General features: G+C 45.3%; 1 protein-coding gene across 5 annotated transcripts in view; it reads right to left on the bottom strand.

Moving 5' to 3' along the window:
- LOC135916190 (YTH domain-containing protein 1-like) overlaps positions 1-24,501 on the bottom strand; it is an 82,587-nt gene that overhangs the window by 26,311 nt on the left and 31,775 nt on the right. For 4 of the 5 annotated variants that reach the window (XM_065449469.2, XM_065449471.2, XM_065449472.2 and 1 more), the window contains exons 1-11: positions 24,123-24,276; positions 23,505-23,594; positions 18,655-18,980; positions 18,062-18,200; positions 14,073-14,234; positions 13,280-13,717; positions 11,011-11,094; positions 10,091-10,135; positions 3,806-3,915; positions 2,500-2,553; positions 1,797-1,851 (exon numbers count right to left, since the gene is read on the bottom strand). In XM_065449469.2, the coding sequence (XP_065305541.2) occupies positions 1,797-1,851; positions 2,500-2,553; positions 3,806-3,915; positions 10,091-10,135; positions 11,011-11,094; positions 13,280-13,717; positions 14,073-14,234; positions 18,062-18,200; positions 18,655-18,980; positions 23,505-23,594; positions 24,123-24,150 (1,531 nt within the window). In that variant the 5' untranslated portion in view covers positions 24,151-24,276. Of the gene's footprint in view, positions 1-1,796; positions 1,852-2,499; positions 2,554-3,805; positions 3,916-10,090; positions 10,136-11,010; positions 11,095-13,279; positions 13,718-14,072; positions 14,235-18,061; positions 18,201-18,654; positions 18,981-23,504; positions 23,595-24,122; positions 24,277-24,501 lie in introns of those variants that run through there. The other variant, XM_065449470.2, reaches the window with a different exon arrangement.

Raw genomic sequence — 24,501 nt, 5'->3', positions numbered from 1 at the left:
GCGATCGAACGACTGCGGGGGCCGTCACACGTCATGGAAAAAGCGTTTCACGGAAAATTTGGCTCGTATTTAGCCCACAATGGTGCCAAAAATTCATATTATGGCTAAAATATTGATTTAAAATGCGCAAAATTTGGCGAAGTGTAGAATAATAGTTGAAAATTCCAAAAGTACCGTGTTCAAAATAGACTTTTTCACGATATTTAGGTCATTTAAACCCGTGTTCCCTCCCTTAACCATGAGCTTAAATCTAAGTACACAAGTGTTTCTGCATTTCATCCGCACTGAAAAGCAGCCGCTGTGACCAGGATTACCGTACTTACTCGAATCTAATGCAGTTTTTTTTTCCCCGATAAAACAGGTAAAAAAATTGCGTGCGCGTTCAAATCGAGTACTACACCACATCTGCATTACCATATCGCCATTGGAATTTCAAGATGGCCGCCTCGTATACGCTTTGGCCGTAGCTTCCTCCATGTGCTGTAGTGTGTTGCATTGTCCGTCTTGTTTTCTGCATTTGCGCTATCAGCGTGGAAGTGCTAACTGCAAGAGCATGCCAACTTCATGGAAAGGAAAGGAATCGCGTGCGAAGACGGACGGAAATCGAGCCGCATCGGGGCTATTCGGAGTTCCCAAAGCTTGTGCGCAGGACTTGCGTAAATAGGAGATGTGTTCTGCTACAGCGGCTGCTACGTATGGCACGGCCACGCGGCACCTATATTGAAAGCTATCTGCAATGGAGTGTGTATGCATCTAGGCGCACCGCGCTGTGGTTTTGTCGCTTAGTTTGCACTGAAGTGCAAGGCCACACAAAGGTCAATTTGCTTCATAATTCGCTCGCTCCCACTACCACTAATAAAGAGTTTCTCCGGTCATTGTGCGAGATGTGTTCATGTTTGCTTGTGCGCGCGTGACACATGCTTGTTAATTTAGACAGTAAGCGAATGATTAAAAGTTTATACAGCCTATTAAACAGCTATCCTTACTTTTCATATAGCTGTCTACTAATTTGCTATCTCAATCGATGCTTTGCCTTTCAGGCGAAACTACAACTTTAGTGTATTGGGAGTAAACCTTCGTTTTTCCAAATGAAGTTGTACTCCTGTATGAAAGAATGAGGTGCCCGGTACTGTAAAGGACTTTTCTTTCTTTAGATCATGGCAATCGAATGCGCGTTACAATTTTGGGTGCGTTAGAATCGAATAAATAAGGTAAACCCGCAACCTCTGCCTTCATAGTAACGTGACACTGAAGCTACTCACTGCAACATTTCTGCTGACATATTTTTCTGCTAAGTGTGGTGCATCCACTAACCATGAAACAACCCATTTTAACACTGGCACACATGGTATTTTCAGTTCGACAGACGCTATATCATATTCCTCCACAATGGTAGTAACAGTTAGTGACATTAAAATCTTGGGTGGACAAACTGGTTTATATTGAGGCTAAAATTGCATGGCCTTCGATGTAAAGTAACACGGCTTGTTACATCAAAGATTACGCTGAAGCTCATTATGTCGAGGTTTCACTATTCCTCAAATAGCAACACGCAAATATCAGACTAATGCCCTTGAAGATCAGTATGTGCCAAATGCTTCAGTGCTGCATAGGCTACTACTTCAGCCTAAACGACCCCTGCACCTCGAATGCCTTGTTAGTTTAAGTACCTCGAGTCAACCACTCAGACCTCAAATGACCTCTGTACAAAGCCACAAGTTTTCTAGAAATTTAGCTCCAAATATTGTTGTAAAAACAGCAATCACCAGCAAAACGGAGTTGACAAAAGCACTCACCTTGGAACTTGCCACTTTCCTTAACCGAGTAGATCAGAATGACGTTTTTGCACTCCTGCAATGCGACAGGAGAAGATTTAATTTTTTTACCATTGAATAACCAGGCATCTAAAATGGACAGCATAGCCGACTATTAAAACTAATGCTCAGTTAGTATTCTGTAGCTGATTATTGCTGACAAATGGCATGAAGACCCACAGACAAATTTTTAAAAATTTTAAGTATAAACGCAAGCAAAGCTAATTACAATAGCCACATCTTTCCGATAAAGGCAAGGAAATGTTCCAGTTATATGGGCTTTATTACTGGTTAAGTGTTCCTTTTAACATTGTATCATAAGAAGCCAACTGACAAAGACACCAAGGACAATGTAGGAGAAATTACTTGCACTTCCTACTTGAACTACAGAAATTATAAATTAATGCAAATGAAAATGGATGAAAAAACAACCTACCACAGGTGGAGAATGATTCGTTTTTGCATTATGCGTACGTCATAATGCGCACATGGACGCGTAATGCGAAGACGTGGGATCATTCTCTTTAATTATTTTATTTAATTTGCAAGTACAAGAATTTCTCCCGTGTTGTCCTTGATGTGTTTGCTTGTTGGCTTCTTACGATATGATTAATAAAAATTGGGCCCCTTGGTTAACCCCTTTATTCTGGTTCTTTTAACACTGATAACTTTGGGCACAACTTACCCTGAAGGCCTGGTTCAGTTTAGCTTCGTTTTGAGGCGGTGTTGACCACACCCCCTAAAAAGAGAAAAGTGCATGCCACAAGGTTTAATGTTTTGTTATGGACAGCATAGAGCAAATACTTTCTCTTTTTTAAATAGCGCACCACTGCTTTAACAAAATACTTCAGCTATAGAAATACAATGGAGCATTTCACATGTAGTCTAAGTAGAAAACATCAGGCTGTTTAAGAAATTTGCACGAGGCAAGTCATTACTGTCAAAAAGTAGAAAGAAAAAGAATCAACTACATCACTACATAGCAGGGGCACAAACCAGACATTTATGTGCCCTCTTTCGGAGCACAATTTGTGCCATCCTCAGTTTCATCAGCAATTTTAATTAGGAGACGTTGCATTAGAATGTAGCGAGTCAAAGTAAGCCCGGTTGGGCAGAATTTTGTTGAGCCTTAGTCTTAGCCTGGCTGAGCAAAATTTTGGCGAGTCCAAATATATTTCGGAAGTGAGCACGAGATAGATTTGTTTATTTTGCCAACGTACCATTTGAGGGCTAGTTTTTGTTAGTTGTTCAAGCTAAATAGGTTTGCCACAGATTGCAAGTGGTGCCAGGAAACATGTACAACATGGTCTGTCACGGTGTTAAAGGCCAGGTGTGGCTGAAAGGGTCAACAACATAACAATGCGCAACAAAAACTGGGCAGAGAAGACAGGATAACTGCGGAGCGTCCTGTCGCAAATGCGGTGAATTCTCATTTTCAGTGAAAAAGAAAACTAAACAAGACCATTCCTGTCACTGAATGCTGACTCAAAAAAACCTTCCATCACACCTAAGTGGGAAACACAAAGCCATAAAATCCATTGAGGACAACCTTTCAGAAAAAATAAGAGCTCCCAATGTTGAAACCTGTACCTGCTGGAAACTTGTTAAAACCAATAGTTGGTGTGTTTCGACATACATCAGACCGCATGGTTCTAACATATTGCCTTTTACACTTTTAAGTTTGTGAGCACATAAAAGAAATAGCCATACAGTACAGGATTCTCACAGTGAGCAACTAAATTAAATTCTGGGGTTTTACGTGCCAAAACCATGATATGGTTATGAGGCACGCTGTAGTGGGGGACTCCGGGTTAAATGGGACCACCTGAAGTTCTTTAACACGCACTCGATGCATGGTACGCAGGTGTTTGTGCACTCTCCCCCCATCGAAAGGCGGCCACCACGGCTGAGATTTGATCCCTGAACCTTGGGCTAAGCAGTGCAACACCAAAGCCACTATGCCACAATAGTGGGTGTAGTGAGCAACTCACCTTGGCCTTAGAGAGCACAACATTCTCGTGGTTGTTGCTTTTCACTAAAAAGAATCTGGCGTTCCGGAAGAAGTACTTTATGAGGTGCTGATCAGCATGCTCAGAAATATCTGCAGACAAAAAAATAGTGCAACAATGTGTAAGCACACTGTGCCAAGTGACTTCCATAACTGCAGTCACCACCGCTCCATCACTGCACAAATCACTACATGAAGGCAAACTTGCTCCTGTATGTCACGTTCATTGCGGCGGCTCTTTTTGAAATTTCTTTTCCTGTGCATAATGACCCATGAGTGAGTCACTAAGGGGTTGTGCCCCCTTGATACTTCCTCAAGGTATAGCGAAATGGTGCCACGACGCGTCAGATCAGAAGCAACAAGAATTTCTTTTCTCTGTTGATTTCTAGCAAAGCTGTCGCTTGTGCACTGCAGGAAAGCCCAGCACAGCTGCACAGCGGGAATAACTACCGTGACCCAACTGTCACCCACACAGTAGTGAACGTGTTAAGCATTTCTCTACTCGGCGCTCCTGCCAGTCAAAGCAGAGGAAAGCACCAAGCTAAAATTTTGTAACCAGGCACTGCTCCCAGTGTCCGCCAAGAGTTACTGAAGTTCAGGCATATCAGTAGACTCCTGACATGGGAATGATTTAAAATAGTTCAAAGGGTACTGCACTGCAGGTTGTTGTGCCATTACCACAAGCCCGGATCCCGAATCTGCAAGATGCAGAATCTATCCTGCGAGCGCCATAACTCTCCCTTCACAAGTCAAGATGCTGCGCCTTCGTGCGGGAGAAGCCTCGGCGGAGCAGCGTGTTTTGACGTGTCCGCGTGTGCCCGACGGCCCGGCGCCGCACCTCCCTTGCCTGGAGGTCACCGCGCGCGCGAACTTTGAACCGGGTGGCCAGCGCGGTCGCTGGTTGGACCCCTCGGACGACCGTCGTGTGCTGACTTTGTATTGGGCCGGTTGAGTGACAATGGGCCTCGGGGATTATAAAAGCAGAGACACGCCGCTCGAAAACAGGATCCGCTGACCCCACCTGGAGAGAGGGTCGCTCCCGACTGGGGTGAGATGTGTCACGCGTTTTCGCCGGACGCCGTCGTGCGAGAACAGTCGCGTTTGTGTGAGCTCTCGGCCCCAGTGCCGACCCGTTCATGTCCTGTATGATAACCTGTATATAATGTATAAAGTCCCTTTTGTTATTCTCATCGACGCCAGGCTCGGAGTCTTCGCTACCAACGCTCTGTCACGAAACGGGTGACGAGCGCTACGGGACCACAAAGCCGTATTCGTGGTGCAGCGGTTGAAGTTCGTAACACTGGATGGCAGCTACGGGATTGACCGGCATCAGCTACCTCGGCGCGGTGAGTGCCTGAAGTTTACCTCAAACACCAGACTTTCTCTGACACAGGTTATAGTAGCTTAGGGAAGGATTTGGTGTTGCATTGTGATAACCTTGTGTGTTTCAAGCCTAGTAAGAGTGTTTTGAAAACCAGGGGATGCTGAGGGGGTAAACAGGGCAGTGTGTGAAATACTTGCATATGTCTTACTAGTAGTGTTATAGTAGCGTACGGCAGGTATATTCAAAAAGGGTAAACAGCAGGAGGACAGTGTGAACGATGGAGAAGTACAAGGTGAAGGAACTTCTCGAAATTTGTGAAGAGTTGGGCATTGAGTTGGGCTCAACTAAAAGAAAGAATGCGATCCTTGAGGTCATGAGGACTGGGGACGTAACGGCGGAGGAAGCCGCAGAGGCCTGGGCGGATATCAATGAACGTCGGGAAAGGGAGGAGAAGGAACGTTGCGAGCAGGAAAGGAAGGAAAATGAACGACGGGAAAGGGAGGAAAGGAGAGAACAGGAACGCCGCGAGGAGGAAAAGCAGGAAAGGAGAGAAAAGGAACTTCGCGAGGAGGAAAAGGAGGAAAGGAGAGAGAGGGAGCGACGTGAGCACGAGCTTAAAATGAAAGAGTTGGAGATCCGAAATAACTCGCCGGCGCCTAGTCTCACTTCTAATGTTCCAAGAATACGCGATCAACTTCCACCCTTTGTCGTCGGAGAGGATATGGCCAAATACCTCGTGAAATTTGAGCACGTCTGCGAACGGAATAGCATTGAGCGATCCCTTTGGGCACAGAATCTGTTAGCCTTGCTTCCTGGGGAGGCATCAGACGTAATAACTTGCTTATCGAAGGAGGCGTTTGAGAGCTACAGTGATGTGAAGGAAGCGCTACTGCGGAAGTACAAATTGTCGCCCGAAGCTTTCCGGCAGAGGTTCCGGTATGCAAAAAAGGGTAAGGAGTCGAATGTTGACTTCGCGTTTCGTCTAAAAGCCGACTTGGTGGAATGGCTGAAGGGCGAAGAGGTTTACGACGACCGCGACAAAATTGTCGAATGCATCGCGTTGGAGCAGTTCTACCGTTGCATTGATGAGGATGTCCGGCTCTGGCTGCAAGATAGGCTAAAGGAGGTTAAGCTAAACAAGGCAGCAGAGTTAGCGGAAGAGTATTACACACGCCGCAGCTTGCACAGCAAGGCAGTGCGCGTAGAAAAAGCAGATAGAAGAGATGGGTTTTACGGGAAGCCCGACGAACGGAAGGAAATCACGCGTCGCGAGTTTCGGGACGACGAGTCCCTTCCCAAAGAAACTGTAAGGGATGGACAGAATGCATCTCAGAATGATGACGATGGTCCGAAACAGCGAAACGAAATGACGCGTTCTTTTGAAAAACGGAGACCGTTAACCTGCTACAATTGCAAAAAGCAAGGGCACATCGCTGCAAGCTGCCCAGAGAGAATTGCTTTTGCAACGATACGGGAAACTCACAAGAACATACGTCTATTGGAGCCCTATGTGCAGGAAATTAAGGTAAACGGCAAGAAGTGCCGAGCACTGCGGGACTCTGCAGCAACTATGGACGTTGTTCACCCGTCTTTCGTCTCCTCGAGTGATTTTACGGGAGAGTGCGTTAGGATACGGCAAGTGGCCGAGAAGGAGAGTGTCTGTTTACCGATCGCAACGGTTAGCATTGAAGGAGAATTTGGGAAACTTAACACCGAAGCCGCTGTGTCAGCCGCCCTCCCGGAGCAATTTTCCTACCTCTTCTCAAATAGCTCGGAGCAGCTGCTGAGGGATCAGGGCAAATCATTCTTTGCCGACGTGGCGTACATGGCCCCCACGCGATCCAAAGCGCGCCCGCTGTCGAGGGAACTTGGCTTAGCGTCGGTTAGCGAAAGGCGGTGCGGCACACGGACCGATCACGGTAACTTGAGTGGCGAGCAGTCACGGGAGAGGCAGAGCTCGGAGGCTGGCCTAGGCGAGCGGGTCCTGGAGGTGAGTGGGAGTGACGCGTGCAGTGCTAGCCGCGATAGAGACGCGACGCCGCAATTAGGCGACGCGGGCTCCACACTCGCTCCGGTTTCCGCCAGCTGGCAGGAGCAGGCTGCAGTTGAAAGGGAAACTCGGATTCGCGAACAACAGGAAGATTGTTCACTAGCCGATCTGAGGAAGAGCGTCAAACGGGGAGTGAAAAAAAAAAGGAGGTTTCATTTGGCAAGGAATCTGGCTTATTGTACCGCCGCTACACGGATAAGCAGGGTCGCAAATATAAGCAGCTTCAGATTCCGCGAAAATATCGCCGGGAAAAATGAATGACCTCATTTGCTTCCTCAGAAGTATGTTTTCGGTCCAAAGCGATCTCAAGGGGACCATTCTATTTGTCATTATTATTGCTGATTATTAATTGTTTCTATTTTGTTATGTTGATGATTTGAAAACTGATTGTTTAAGCCTTGTGTGCTAGATCGTACACCTGCCTCTTGTTGCAGCGGGAGAAAAAAAGGGGAAAACAATTTAGTTAGGTTGATTTGAATTATGGCCTTGTCTGGTGTTTGACGGGAGACAGAGGGCACTTGTTCGTGTTGGGTGTTGCCTTTTGCCGGTCGGTTTTGCAAGCTGCAGAACGACCAAGCGGGACCAGTGGCGAGAAGCAAGGTCTTAGGAACGACCCGAGCGGAGCTGGTCAAGGTGCCTTGGCGACGACGTGGTGAGCAGAGCTCCTGTCCTGGCGAGTCGGACCTGGGCACGTGAGGTTACCTGGCGTCCCGACACTGGACGTGAACTTGGACGAGCCTGACGAACGTGCGCGCCTGGCATCCGAGCCACGTGGAGGCAGCTCGTCTTCCCGGCGCCTTATCTGAGGGCGGGGATGCTGTTGTGCCATTACCACAAGCCCGGATCCCGAATCTGCAAGATGCAGAATCTATCCTGCGAGCGCCATAACTCTCCCTTCACAAGTCAAGATGCTGCGCCTTCGTGCGGGAGAAGCCTCGGCGGAGCAGCGTGTTTTGACGTGTCCGCGTGTGCCCGACGGCCCGGCGCCGCACCTCCCTTGCCTGGAGGTCACCGCGCGCGCGAACTTTGAACCGGGTGGCCAGCGCGGTCGCTGGTTGGACCCCTCGGACGACCGTCGTGTGCTGACTTTGTATTGGGCCGGTTGAGTGACAATGGGCCTCGGGGATTATAAAAGCAGAGACACGCCGCTCGAAAACAGGATCCGCTGACCCCACCTGGAGAGAGGGTCGCTCCCGACTGGGGTGAGATGTGTCACGCGTTTTCGCCGGACGCCGTCGTGCGAGAACAGTCGCGTTTGTGTGAGCTCTCGGCCCCAGTGCCGACCCGTTCATGTCCTGTATGATAACCTGTATATAATGTATAAAGTCCCTTTTGTTATTCTCATCGACGCCAGGCTCGGAGTCTTCGCTACCAACGCTCTGTCACGAAACGGGTGACGAGCGCTACGGGACCACAAAGCCGTATTCGTGGTGCAGCGGTTGAAGTTCGTAACAAGGTCGAAGTCAGTTCAGGATGTCTGAGGAACATACTGCAGGCTATATGGTGTCTAGTGTGTAGAAGTAACAGACACTATAAGGCCTATTTCCTCAGCATGCCGCAGAATCCAGCCAGAGGTCGAGGACTTGGCAACCCTGTCTCGTGCTTTAAGAAAAATAGAGGTGAGCAAAATGAATCTGCAAGGGAGAACAGTAAAAGAAATTTGAGCTACTGCTAGCACAAAGCCAGGGAAGATAAAAAATAGGGTTAAATAGAAATAAACTTCGATCAGGTTCAATGGTATTTTAACACAAACTGAGGTACTAAGGGCCAATAAGTGCAGAGGGAAAGTAAATGTAAGAAGTTTGGTGACATATCCCACCACCCATTTCAAAATGGATTCTGATAACATCCACCCATCCATGCCATGGATGAACATTTTCAAGTCAAAAGCTAACTTGCAAATGAACAGCTCAGTTGCTCTGCAAAGCATGCTCCCACTATTCCATCACTTCAATGGAACTAATGCAGTGCAGTGGCAGTAAACAGAAAGTAGTGATCTCACTCAGAGACAACACTTTTGCTCAGTGGCATTTTTGATGACAAGCTGACAGACATACCAAGCGAGGACCACATTTTTGATCTCTATAATAGTTATTGCCTTTGGTGAATGGCAAAATTACCTTACACTTATCTCATTTCACCTCTACAACAATGTATTTCATTACGCGGCATTTTTGTAAAGTCCAATTCGGCCCAGTTAGGCCTAACAAAAGGCGGCACAGTTGTTGCAAGAAAGTAGAATGCTTCGATTTAAGTCTTGTGCATAACACCACTGCATTTAGCACTGCACTGAGCACTAGCACTAGCACTAGCATTTAGCACTAGCGCTGAGGAACAATCTACTAAATGCCTCTCCCAGGACATGCATGTAGCATATTTCCTGTGGGCATTCAAGCAAACGGTTAAAATGCTACATCTGCCAGCGGAGAACAAATCCTATCGCATGTTCGTTTCTTCAAACACACAATGAACTGAACTTTATGCCTGCCCATGTAGCCAACAACAGGCCACAGATAGATGCCACACACTCTGAAGCAAGCACATTTCAATCACTGATGGTACAGTGGGCTATAGGCGACATTGCAGTGCATGAATACAGATTGTTTTACCACATCAGGTACTTTACCGTGTACCCATTTTAAGTGCACACGCATTTTGCATCTCATTTTTCATGGGATTCAGCTTCATGGAAATCAAACCCTTGTATTCAACATTAGAATGCTACCACGACTGAGCCAGCAAGGGGAGTCAAAAGGTTCTCGGTGCATTCTCTTTAGCAAATGCAACAACTTCAAATAATTGTAATAATCATGTACCTAACATTTAACCTAATTAATATCGTTAGTATAAAGGTTACCATACATCATCAACAGACTCGGGGGACAATGACTCACCTCGTCTCCCAACAGATGAAGAAACTCGTGGCCGCTTTGGCGTTCCTGAAAACAAGAAGCCACTTGTCAGCTAACAGCAAACCAAATCAATTTGTGCTGCAGATCACCAAATTAATGCTCGAGTTCTCAGACACCACAACTGCAAAGTATTCTTATGGTTTGCACGTGAACTCGGTGCACTGCAATTTTCAAAGTTGATGCTAGTCTTTCACAATCTGTCATGAAAGCACATGAAAGCGTAGTAAGGGCATTAAAGAGCAGTCAAACCTCGATATAAGTTGTACCGTATTTACTCACATAATGATCGCACTATCTTGCAAAAGAAAATGACAAAGTTTTTGTAGTAAACTCTTTTAGCACTAAGAAAGTAGAACCAATCATACATTCAGATTCAATGACATAATGGCAATCTGATGCAGGCAAATTCGGGGCCCCAGCGTCACCAACTGTCTTCCATTTTCACAACTCTTCCTGGCTTACGAAAAATACTCTAGAGGTAAAAGCGGAACTGTAAAGCTAAAGAGGAACTGTAATTTACAAATGCAGCTCAACTCACTGTTCTTGTTTAGTATCCCGTTAAGCCGTGTGAAAGCCCTCCTTCCTTAAATAAAACACCATTACTGGCTGCAAAAGAGCTTCTTTCAAGCTGCATGTGATGGTTACTTCTAGATGCTCATTTGAACATGTGTTTTGATGCGATAATTATATCAGCCCTCCCCTCCCCCCCCCCCCCAACCCAACCCTCCATTTTCTCTTCAACCTAATATATTTCCTTACTGAAAAAAATAGTATGCTTCCTGGGTCATCTTAAAGTACCACCTGAGCATCACTTCATAGTGCATAAAGAAACTTCCTGGTAGGCCACACAACTACACAGGACATCTTTGATACTGCTGGTCTAGAAAGCCAGAAACACTCACTCTCCACACTTCTGTTCTTTCTGTCATAGATGATTGGAGAATGACGCCTCTTGCGAGAGACATGGTGTCTTGGTGAACGATTGCCTAAAAAAGAATAAATGTTCCATACACAGTCAACGCAATGTAGTCCCACACACAGACAGCAAGGTCATGATGAGATGTAGAACAGGCTTAACCTTATTCATCTGCACTAGCTTGTTCCTGTCACTACTCTAAGTTTAGCCACAACAGAATGTACTAAAGAAAGTAAACAACCAAGTGAAAAAGAATACAATGCTCACTTTGCTAAACTGGAAACACCGCTACTCCAATTGCTTTAAGATAAGGATTTGTTACAGTCCCTAACAAAACTGCAAATCCATCAATGTACATTAAGTAAACTGCACAACAGTAAAGGCACAAGCTAAACCAGGTTAATTAAAGTGGCACATTCAAATTAGCACTTTAAATCATATGGGTGTTTGGTCAGCAAACAAATGTATTAGCTAATAAAAACATAACTGCCGGCTTAACTTTTTAATTAACCCGAACTAAGCTGCGGCAGTGACACAAGGATAAGTTCAAATTAAAAGAAGGACTTGCTTTTTGAAGCCCTCATGCACCATAGCACGATGCACGAACAGTGTGAGTCGTGAAATATTGCGGCATGCAAGCACACAGCTAGCGAGGACCATGAAACTGCCCACGGCGGCCAATGCTCGCTTTCTGACAATGGTAGAAAATGAAACTTCAAGGAGCGGGCCAAGCTGGCACTGGGCTGGAGGGGCTAGCGGTGCCAGCGCCTACGCGGAGGCGCGCGCGCACGGAGGCCGTCAAAGATGAGGGAGTTACGAGCGAGTAGTTGCGAGGAAGGGCAGGAGGGAAGCAGATTTGCTTTCCCGCCAGCCTGCTGGATAGCACCAATTACCTCTGCCACCTACAGCCACTGAAGCAATGAAGTTGCCAAGGCCAGGACTGGGCCTCCGCTGTTGCTTCCCTCTGCGTGCTCGCATGATTTCCTTCGTCTGCCGACATATTGGCGCTGTGTTTACCTTCTTCGTCCTGCGTTCTTAACGTGAGTCATGTCTTATCAAGATGGCGAAGTTGCTGCCGCTGATCATAATCATGTTGGTGTGCTCCCTTCTGTTGCGGTTTAGCCGAAATCAAAAGACAAGGAGAATGAGGTACTGGGTGTCACCTTCGCGTCCTTGTATTCAGGATCTGTCTTGTTGTACAGAATTCGGATATGGTGCGTCGTCTCCAACAACCTTTCCATCAGGACAGCTCAGTTTAGACACGTCATTGTAAAAAAAACAAGCGCAAACAAGACCAAGATAACCAAAAGGGCGAGCGAGAGGAGCGAGAGCGACACAAGCAGATGACAGTGTGAAATAAGCAGTCCGGCTGAAACAGACACAAGTACAAATAGAGTGTTTGTGACTGTAGCGGCCACTCTTATTTGTCTCCTCTACTCGCGGCTTGCTTGCTGCCATGGCGAGCCACAAAAAATCAGCCCAGGACCGATCCCTCCCACCACGGTGCGCGTTTTGTCGTTAGTGTGGCTGGAGAATTACGGCACGACGCAGAAATGGCAGCTGCGCCATTTGAGAGAGAGTAAAATTTTCACCACGGTTCTTTTTCTCCCCCTACCCCAAGCATGGCATTTCCTCCAAGGTAAGCCTTTTCTCTATGGCGGAGTCAGAGCAATGCTGGTCAGAAGCACCACGGCCGCGCGATTCAGCGCAGTGCCGAGACACTGTCAGAGCGCTGTTTGAATTAACCGCTGCAAATGCTTGTGCATTTGAATTGCCGGGCATTTTCGCCCATTGAAACACACATAACTTTTAACGAGACCAAGGCGTCAGAATAAACCGGGAGTTAGAATTAAGAGTGTTCGAATTAACGAGATTCAACTGTATTATGTTACACCTAGTAATTTGACCTAATCAAGATGGCAAATATCAGGCCAGAATACCATTCACATGCGTCACATGGATGGTACCTTTAACTGTGCAGCCCTCCTCCATTCCCCACACCACCCAATTTTTCAATTTGAGTCTCTAAGCTCTAATGGTACACTACAGGGGGAACTCCATGACCTTTCTCAGGATAAATTGGATGGATGAAAAAGTCTGCTTATTTCACATATCATATATAATCGATACTATAGTCACAAAGCACTGTTGGTAAAAGTGACATCTGCTACAGGGGAAGTATTCAGTGTATCCACCCGATACAGCCCAGTTCAATACCCCCCCCCCACGCAACACCCTGCTCACAGACTGCTCACCTGGTTCTGAAGCCGCTGAAGATGAGCCACTGTAAGACTGTGACCTGGAGCGTGACCTGGACCTGGACACTGACCGTGACCTCGAAGTGCTAGAGCCGAGGCTGCATGAACAGCTCTCATGGCCAGAAGACGATGCCTCACTTCTGGTGTCGTAGTCCGGATTGGCTGTAGTATTTCCACCACCTCGGCCCTCGGAGACACAGCTCATGTGACTTGAGCCACCTCCCATGACAAAGCTCGTAACAGGGTCCAAAGTGCGTGTGTGCATACTAGACGAGGAGCCTCCACTGACCATAGGTGGTGGGGGAAGAGGCTCTTCCGCAACTTGTAATTCTTCCGCGGTGGGCGTCACATGAAGTCGATCTGGGTCTTCATCTGGCACATGCATCTTGCTTGAGGCTACGACGACACTTGGGGAGGCCGCAGCTGGCTTGGGAGCTGTCAAGAAGGCAAATTGATGCAATGAACATAAACAGTAAGGCTTCACTGCAAATGATGCCTTAATATAACGGAGCATTTACCTTAACAAGATTGTTTTTCCTTCCCCTAAGATTACTATGGAGAAGACCACATACTATCTTTCTTCAGCAAGGCAACTTAGTTTCAATCTAACTTAAGACTTTGCGGACTCACATATAAAACACATTCTACAAGCAACTTTACAGGGTCACCAGTAAGGCACTCTTAAAAAATATTTGCCAACTTGATTCTCAATGTGGCAGCACACCAACAGGTGTTAGTTTCTTAAAAAGAGCATGCAACAAATGGCCCTTGTCACATTCATTACACCCACCTGTAACAGCCACCTTCTCGGGCTTCACCTTTGTTGCAGACGTAGTCTCAGAGACTTTCACGGCTGCTGCTTTAGGTGGGGCCACAACCTTTTTGATTGGCTTGTTCTGTGTCTGATGTGTGGTTGGTATCTTTTTCGCCACTGTCTTCTTAATCACCATTCCTGTCAAGGCCAACATGACTGTCAGATTTTGTGCAGGTAAACACAACTACGAAGAAAAAGTATTTACTGTTTACCTCAAGAGAAACGTTAAAGAGAAGTGCGAAGTTGCACTAGAATACCATTCTGGAAGTGCAATAGGCCAGTCCTATCACAAGTGAGATCTTGGCAAGGCAGAAAGGGTGCAAAAAGTTATGGAAAGGGGAGGGGGAAGGAAGTCTATAAAACGCCCACATGTTTCGCATGCTTGGGACTGACACATAATGAGCCGGTTCTTGTAATAATTATTAGACTCCTTTAAGCAAATGTCAATGCCTTACATATAAAAAGAAATAGCTCACCCACACTCTGCATGCTCTATTGCCTTTCCATGACTCATGTATGCTATGTTACCCTACATAACTTGGCAAGTTGAACATGCACAATGTTTGCATACACTAAGAAAAAGTGCTGTCTTGGTGGCTGCGCTATTGCTATCATTCCGTGCCAATATATGGTTCTATGCTTCTGCTTTTTGTAAGCTCATTTGAATTGGAAATAATAAGTGGTGTGATATAAAAGTTACAAACAGCGATAAGGTGCCTCAGAAAGGCAGGCCTGACATGCCCAGTTTGTGAGATTATCCAGTAATTTTGGTGTCCACAGATGTGATCGGAAAGCATTGGCATAAAAACAGCAAGATGCATGCTAATAGAATAACCGTCTTGGCTTGGACAAGCTTTACGCAAGGCCCGAGATGGTGCAACTGTCCTCTGTTTTCTTTAGGTTTGCATTCCCATAGGCTAAACTAAATGTCTTTAAGAGGCATGCCCTCTACCATCTTAAGCACTTGCATTTACCATACATAAGATATACAACATTATTCTAAAGCCACCTACTTCCTTATTCTTTTGGCGCTACGATTGCTTGCGTGACCCCATGCCACTTATTAGTGGGACTGGCCACTCAACATAACAGGTGGAAAATGGCCCAGACATGCACCTGGAATTATTACAGACCTGCACTGAACAATGAAGCAATATTCATCCGTCCTTATAATACAGCATACAAATGGATGCGCCCCAATATCTGGGCCCTGAAAATGTTGGCCTCGAAGATGTCGTGTGCCAGACGGCAGCCTACATAGTTTTATTTAACACCAACACACTGCACAGTCAAATGCTAGCAAGCATTTGTGGACTTCAGCACTTCACCCTTGTTTGCTTCAGCAAGCAAGCACAGCATATGCCTAACAAAATGGCATAAGTGATCCTAACCTAAACCCCTATAGTAGGAAACAGCACTCACTAAACTGCTATTAGTGCGTATTTATTCACACACCACTTTTACTAAAGTTTGTTTATGTACTATCCCATGTGCAAGAGAGTATAAAATTGCGGTTTACAGTACGAGATTAACAGCAACTGTGATACAATAAATGCATACTGTTCATTTAGGAAGAACTTGTTTTAACCTCATCAAGGCAAGTATCGCATACACTCCTTATAACGTAAACTGTAGGAGCGCCAAAAATCTGCACTTCAAAGGGGCCCTGAACCACCCCTCGGGCTTGGTGAAATAACATAGTCCACGGGTAACATACGCTGTTGTGAACATCTCAGCCAAGTTCTGCTGTCGTACGCGGTTCGTGGAGCTCGCAAGCGGAGCGCGAAGTCACCTTTTTCTCAAATGCTCTCGCTTCAAGTTTGTTTGTTTTTCTCACTCTTTTCTGTAAGCTCTATTTCATCACAACGCACACTCCAATACGCGGCTGCTATTGGTCACTGTGTTCGGCTACACAGTGGCCGCTGCGAGGTGCAACTACGAGTCCAGTGGCTAAGCGCACTGCTGCTCTCCGAGGACAGCCACGTTTGGCTTACGTTTAGCGCAGCATAGGCACCAAATCGGAAATTTGAACTGCGCGCCAAGGTGACGTCTTCGCCGTAGCCTTCGCAGTGCAAGGCACTGGATGAGGAAGATGAGCACAACTGAGGCAGTGTTTGATTGCCAATAACTCCGCTTCTGCTGAGCGCATTAAAGTACTTTTTGCGGCAAAGTGGTTCTGAAATAGCCTATCTTCACTTCAAATGTCTTTCTCAATTTCGATACAAAGTGGTTCAGGGCCCCTTTAAGCAGTACTGCACCAAACCAAACCACCAGTAGTAAACTAGGATTTTAATTTTACAGTCGCCACGACAATGTGCCAGAACACAAGAGCATCAACTCACATTATGAGTGTGTGTTCTGTACCATTATGACAGGGTACACTTATTCTGCATTTTAACATCGATTTCTTTTAATAAGTTTTTTCACAAGTATGTAACACAGAAGGTCACTCACTATTTTCTATATAGATGTCATGTTAAAGAATCCCCTTTAAAGGGGCCCTAAAACTTTACTGAAATCGAGAAATACATTTCATTTTAATATAGACCACTCCAGAAATATTTTGCAGCAAAAAGTACTTCAATGTGTCCAGCAGAAGCAGAGTTCTTGGCAACCAAAGATTGCCTTTGATCCCCTTCACGGTGCTCCTACTTCATCTTCAATGCCTTGCGATGCGAAGGCTACGGCGAAGCGGGGCATGCCCACAACACTCTGCATACTGAATGTCACTGTGGCGCACAGTGCACTTTTGATTTTGGATGTTCGCCTAGATGCCACTACTTCCAGTTTGGATGCCTATGACGCGTCAAACTTGGAGGCTATCCCTCATATTACGATTGAGTTCCTGGCATCTCATTTCTCTGCTGCGCCAAAGTGCACTAGATAGCTAATGTGGCTGTTTTCTCACGGCAAGTGGCAAGTAGCACACTTCGTTCGTCCTTATTTCTACGGCAATCACACAATTTCCAAGGGTTGAACAAAACACAGTCTATATGTTTGCTCGTGAGAGAGAGTATGTTGGCAGCTCCCACATCGGGTTAGAGATAGATGCCACACTGTCGACTTGGGTTGAAAGAATTCATTTAACAAGCTTTGACCGTGATGGCATCCGCATCCTCGCAATAGAACTACACAGCCTATAAATGAACCCTTATGTTAAGCACAGTTTTCTCTGCTAATACATTATGGCACGCGCAAACTGTATGACAAGGTGAAAAAAATAAAAACCGAGACTCCCTTATAAGAGCCCATAATATATGTCTGGGCCACAGGTGCCGTTGCTTAAGTGGCTCAGCCGCTCATACTGACTTGTTTCAGGGTGAAGCAGCGCGGCTCATGCGTGCAGATATGTTTAGCTACGTTTTGACATTACTTCATATCAGCGATGAGCCGCCTCCAAAACATCCGAAGCTAACAACGACCTGTGGCTGCGGATGTAGATGTAAAGAAATGCGCCGCTTTGGCAAACCCGATGTGAACATGGAAGGAAGCGCTCAAAGACTTCTTGAATTTGCAAAATGTTTGATGAATGTGTAAAATGAATAGAAAAATCGAGGTGCAAAAGCAGACATCAGCGACAACCAACTGCGAGGCAGCAACAGCGGCAGACAGAACTCACCATGCCTTTATCGGGCATACTGTTAGCACAACAGCGCACTCAGGCCTGCTCACCCAGGGATGACAAAAGCTGCCCCGGAGATGCCATTATTAATTGATCTCGAACCACAAAACGCACGACCCACGCACACTCAACATGGGTGCAGGTACACAAATCAACCAGCGAAAGCCCCCCCGACACCCTTACAAAACGTTTCCAGCGGTGTGCGGCAAGGGCAGCACAGGAACATGAGAAAGGCGGATTGTTCGCAATTACTGTCTATACTGGTACAATCTTAGCTGTTTCTTGCACAAAATATGCAAAAAGGCTAAAATTAAAGGCTAAAAACTCGGGCTACTGCCAATACCTTTCTGAGCAGCTTGCTCAGCTGTGAGGAGGTCTTCAGCAGACATCTTTGGCTCTCCCGTTGCCGACACCACTGGCTTGGCTTTCATCACCACAGGTTTCTCGGCAGTTGCGGGAGACTTGGCGGCAATCTTTGTTTGCTGCAGCACATCAAGATGAATTAAGAATAACTTGCAGCACAGAATAAACAGAACTGGAGCAGGCAATGTTGGGAAAAGCTCTGCCCAAGAAGCAGCACATCAAGTGGCAACGCAGCCATATCAATGTTCTATCTTGTTTTTCTCTTCATTATCTATAATTGCTAGCCAATGCAGTAACTGTTGCATAGAATTTTCTTTGCAGTTAAACACCCAAGCTGATTTCTCAAGTTCACGTGTGGAACCAGCACTGTGGACGCTCTGAAGCTCGCTTTTGCCTGTTTTTCAATGATGCAGAAATGCCAGAACTAAACTTGCAACAGGCACCACACCTGAAGGGGCACCATGCCTGATGGGGGTAGTTAAATTCCCATGCTATACATCCTCAACGGTTCAACAGTGGCCACACGTACAGCCAACGGGCTGAAGATGCACTAACCCAAAGGAAAACACTCACAGGTATCTTTTTAACTAGCTTTGGCTGCGAGCTACTCTTGGATTGAGCCAACGTAGAACTCGTGGACGATACAGTCGCAGAAGTGGAAGGCCCGACTGAAGCCGAACTGGTGGGCACGTTGGCAGGAGGTTTCTTCTTAGGTGTCGAAGTGGGCTTGGAAGGAGGGGCCTTAGAAGGCGGCAACATTTTCTTCTGAGACGAGGTCTTATCAGCTGAAGCTACCCTCTTGACAGGCTTAGCAGTGGCAGAGTTCTTTTTGGCAGCAGCAGCAGCTAGAGAGGCCTTTGTGGACGGCGGTGTGCTAGGTGTCAAAGGCATCCGTTTACCTGCAATAGCATATGTCATGGTGCTAATTAGAAGGGGGATTAATTAATTTAGTTTTCACCTGCTAAAGGGCTATTTCAAATAGTACAATGAACCAAGCACAGAGGTTTGTGAGTAAGGTCCCCAATACAGAAAAAAATTTAAAATAAATATACTGTCATGTGGCTTGTATGGCATGTTTCATAGCTATATAAGATTGCTCTTCATTAAGCATGAAATTCCTGTAGTTTGATGTTGAATTCGTTACTGCACAATACTCATGCATTGTACAACAGAAATTAGGTGAAAAGCTAGAGGCCAGCTTTACATCTCTGGTTACCTATATAGTGGGCCTTAGTGGCAAGCACTGGTTGAAAAGAAAAAAAAACATGAATTTGAGCAAAACATGCTACACATAAATGAAAAATACACAGTTGCAAAGATGCAGATATCTAGCTGCTTGCAATAAAAATGTGAACAGAAAAAAAATAGTAATAAAAGCAAATGGTAACCGTTAGAGAAAAAACACAAATTTTCGACACTAATAAAAAAAGGGCTGCAACAAGGCAACTAGAGAAACAGCAGGAATATCAATAACTCGTCCAAATGGATTTGACAGTGAAGGAAGTTTATGCGGCAGCATCAGTTCTGTAAATCTAGTAGGACATCTAAACACCCTCCATAATACTTGTTGCTGGTGTATATTCATAGTGCTTAGGAGAAAGTCCATGAAAGAAAGCACTGGTCCATGTCTCCACCATACTGTCCTTGTCTATTCTGCAGTGGAAATTGACCAGAAACTTAAGGATGCACTGCTAGTTCATACTCATACACTAAATGAAGCCACTTAGCACTAGCCAGCTAAGATGGAGACGCAGCAAAACTGCAACTAGATTATTAGTGACAGAGTAGAAAAGGTTAAATTGTTTCTGCTTCCGGCTCACTTCTAGAATGGGCAGATTAGTTTTGTTATATAGTGGCATGACTGAGAAAATATGAATCGGAGTGCACATCTTTGCACTTGTTCCAGGTCTGATACCCCATACTGAACATGTGGATACCACAGTTCACAGGCTTACTTTGGACACCCCAGCGCCTTGTAAGCAATAAGCTTCGTCTCAGTAGAAGCAAGCTTAAGAATGGGTCTGATAAAGCCAACTCTTTTAATGGCGTTACCAATTACATTTATGACATGTGACTTCCAACTCAATGCTGAAGAAATAGTAACACCCAGGTACTTGCATTCGGTTATTTGACTAACCCCCATATTCAGAAATGCATCTTAACTTGAAGCCCTTGTTTGACTTAATATAAATGACACCTGGTGCGAACGCGCCCAAGACGCTCACTGCATTTCGTTTGGTGCGTTCACGACAGGCATCATTTAAATCAAGTCAAGATGCATTTCTGAATACAGGGGTAAGTACGTTGCGTTGTAATGTGTATATAAGTACCTACGGCTGATGTTTATGGGATATGTAGTGATACACACAGATTTCCTCAGCTTTATCGACATTTGCCATGTGTCGCACTAAATGTTAATCTTAGACAAATATTCATTAAGCTTTATTTGATCTTCCACCGATCTAACGTCAGTGTAAATTACACAGTCATCAGCAAATAATATGACTTTGATTGACAGGACAATGACAAGGTCATTTATGTAAATCAAGAACAATAACGGACCCAGCACACAGCCTTGTAGTACCCCTGGCATTACATGAGTGAAGTTTGACTTATTCTCTTGGGTGTTTGAAATCTAAGAAGATTATATTAGTCTGTCCTTTATTATCAGTCATATCACAAAAATCATGCACTGTTTCTACCAGCTGCACGATGGTAGACAAGCCTTGGTGAAAGCAATGCTGGTTTGCAGTAATAATATGTTTGGTAGATAAAAACTGACGGATGTGCCTAAGGAAGATGTGTTCTGAGATCTTGCAACACGTAGATATTCATTCGATGGGTCAGTAACTGCACGCTTGTTTTGCGTTGCCACTTTTAAATATTGGTATTATTTTACCGAGTCTCCAGTCATCAGGCACCACCATGGATGAAAGCGATTTGTCAAACATCAAATGTATGTAGATACTTTGCCAACCATTAGGCATATACTTTCAAAAATGAGTTGGGTACGTTATCCGGACCCGCCAATTTGGTTGTCTCCAGTTCAAGCAACAAGGCTGTAATCCCTTCAGTGAGCAATATGTTTTCTGCCTCTAGAACCTCCGGTCGGAATTCATGCACTAGTAGCGGATTATCATCGCTAATGAAAACTGATGTAAAATATTCATTGAAAGTATTAGCAATTAATTCCTGATCACTCCACGGATTGACAAGATCTTCCAGGGTTGAAAAGAGTCTATACTGGATCAAGTTTGATAAGACAACTTAGACAACTCCAGCGCAGTTTCTGCCATAATTTTTTGTAGAGCAAATAGTTCTAAAAGAAAAATTGATCTTTTTGAAGATAGTGGCTATTAGTGAAACATTTTTGCATATTTCAGATACATTTAGAATTTCTTTCCTTTTTAGTTACAAGCATATCTATAAACTTTCGTTCAATTTTATTCGACAACCCTGTTTTTGGCAATTCATATTTTTTTTATGACATTAATCTTGTTCATAAAAGTTGCATGCTTGAAAAGCAGATTCATTGTTTTGCTTTCATGTTTGCCTATAATTTTGATGAGCGCAACCGTTTCTTCAGAAGAAAAGAAATTAGTGTAACCTACAAAACAAAAACAGCCATTTTTCCCATGGTAGGGAGAGTTAATGAAGCACTCTGCATATCAAACTGCAGCCATTGTACTGTTGTGTTACTAGATGACTATGGACACATTAATAACTACTGGTGTAGACACATGGACCTATGAATATACAGATGATGCATCATAAGCAGACAGATTCAGTAGACCAAGGTTGTGATGTATTGGTAGGCACCAATGCTTTAAGGTCGCAACAGTCCATGAAAGGCTACAGGATGTAAAAAAGGTTCACAAAGGCAAATTATAGGGTTCAGCGTCCCAAGGCAACACACTGGCTACAAGAGAAAATGTAGTGGGGTGCTACAGATTGCAATTTAAGTACACGAATGCCTTTGGCTTTTGCCTCCACCTAAGCAACATTCTGAGCAGAACAACACAACCACACGGACAGTGCAACCAATGTAGGAAGTTCACGTAGACGTCAATGAATAATCATAGAATCATAGGACACCGTAAAGCTACCATTAGCTCATTCTTATTTTTTTTTCAAGTGCATTTCTCATGAGGTGTGCTGTATCTCGCATGTGAACATAGTGTCCTCGCAGTGGAATGATCCATGCCACTCTCGGTGCTGCTCGGCTCACCTATGTTTCTGACAGCATGACTTCACTGATGCTAAAAAACACTCTTTACCTGCTTTTCATGGAACAGCTAGAGCCCGAGCTTCACTGCCGCTTGGCATCCATTTTTTGGAGACTGCTTCCATTATCTCAAACCAGAAAACTGCTCAACTTCCACCAAATGTGCCATCGACAGCTACAGCCCATGTTGTTAAAGGCTAAACCCCATTGGCGCGATTTTGTGCGCGACAGCGACGAGCGACGGATCGGGCCGTCGCTTGAACAGATCGCTCGGTCTTGTCGCGCGATCGCTCGGTTTTGCAAATCTAGAATTCGTCGCTCGTCGCCCGGAAGTGCTATGAGCGACTAGCCAATAGCGCAAAGCCGGAACTGGATGTACATAACTCCAGTACTTCTGATTGTCGCACGGAACGAGCAAACGATTGAATTTTTATAGGTGCAAGGATAAGAACCTAGTGCAAGACTTTCAGAAATATTTTATGCTGCTTTTTACAGTAAAATACATCAACTTAAGTTAATAAAGCACGCGTCACGCTAGTTTTGGAGCCTATATTGCTGCCCTCATACCGGCAACACTGGGGAGACGTCGCTCGAAGTCGTCGCTCGCATGGGGTGCAACTTGTAGGCGACGAGTGAACGCGACAGCCATCTCCATTGCGTCGCTTGTCGCTGTCGCGTGCAAGATCGCTTGCATGGGGTTTATACTTAAAGGGCCCCTCACCAGGCCCCGTTGAAAATTTTGGTTATATGCTGGAAGTTGTTACATGCCCATTAGGGAGTGTTCTACCGCAATAATTTTTCAAATTGGTTACTTAATAGCCGAGATAGAAATATTTCAGTGCTGCGAACCCATGATTTTACGAGGCAAGCATCACCCCCAACATAGACACTCTCGTCACTTGCCCCCGTCTAGCCTCCACAAAAAACATAGCTACTGCGCACTAACTTGATGATATGCAAGTGACAGTCGAGAGAAAAATCCCAACTTCATGGCAATTGAACTCGAGCAGTAGCAAAGCTCAATGCAACACGTATTTAACCACGGCGTCGCATTACCGCCTTTATTGGCGCTCCATTAACACTGCTATGGACATGGATTACTTTTCAAAAGTGCTTTGCAAGTACGAAACGCCAAGAGAACAAAACAAAGGAACGAAGAGTTCCGCTGACTTCAAAGCATTCAGGAAGTTGCACTTACCAACTTTTTTTTCTTCGTTGTTTAACTCCGCTGCCAAATCGTCGTCATCGGCATTCTCCAGGAGTTCGTCCAAGACGTTGACCTCCATGTCTGCAGAATGTTTCATTGCATAAGCATTCAGAAGCTACACATAGAAGTAATGATTCGTGCCAATGGCGTCGCACCAGTGACTGGCATTCCGGTTGCTCTAGCGTTGAGGCATGCCGACAAAACGAATGGCATTCGAAGGCCTATAAACCCCGGTCCAAATAATGTTCGGCGCTACGAAAAGCAACAGTTCGCTGCACTTTGACAAGCGAAGGTGCTGCACTATGCTAAACTACACAAGCAAGGGAAATCACATAACAAGCAAAATAATCGATTAGCCTTACCCTAAATCCAGTCTGCCCTAAGAACAAGCAACCATAAAACGTAAAAAGAGGAGGTTCAAGCCGGAACAATTCATGTTAAGAAGGCTAAAAAAAATAACGGGTAAAGAAAGTAATAGTTCAAGAAATATTATTTGACGACTAACCTATGACCGAACTCGCTAGCGCCGACTGCACCTTTAGCCGTGAAGCCGGAAAAACAGCACCGAATGCAGCGTCGCGACCACTATAGCAGGTCGCAAGTACTCACCTTTGTTTTCAGCGTCTTGAGAGGTCATTTTTTTACGCCGTGCCCCTCGCGAAATGCAAAAATTAACGCGGCTACAGCAGCATAGAACTACCAGCAATAAGACGGAAACAATCGAAGACCACCGTGCGCATGCGCAGACTTGTCTTTATTATTACTATCATTCTTGGCTTCGATTGGATTTACAACGCACAGGATTCGAAATTAACATCGCAGTTTCAGTCGGTTTCGGTTCTGCTACTGATGATGATGTCCTGGATGAGTTTGGCGCTTACCCACTCGCGGGGATTGGGTCTGCTACTACTGCTGCGATTCGTATCGCAAATTTCGCAGAAATATCGCATGATCGCATATCGCAACAAAGTTGCCTTTGTTGAATCTA

The sequence above is a fragment of the Dermacentor albipictus genome, chromosome 9, assembly GCF_038994185.2.
Source record: "Dermacentor albipictus isolate Rhodes 1998 colony chromosome 9, USDA_Dalb.pri_finalv2, whole genome shotgun sequence".
NCBI lineage: Eukaryota > Metazoa > Arthropoda > Arachnida > Ixodida > Ixodidae > Dermacentor > Dermacentor albipictus.
The sequence above is the reverse complement of the archived record's forward strand: the minus strand, read 5'-3'. Positions and strand labels throughout refer to the sequence as shown.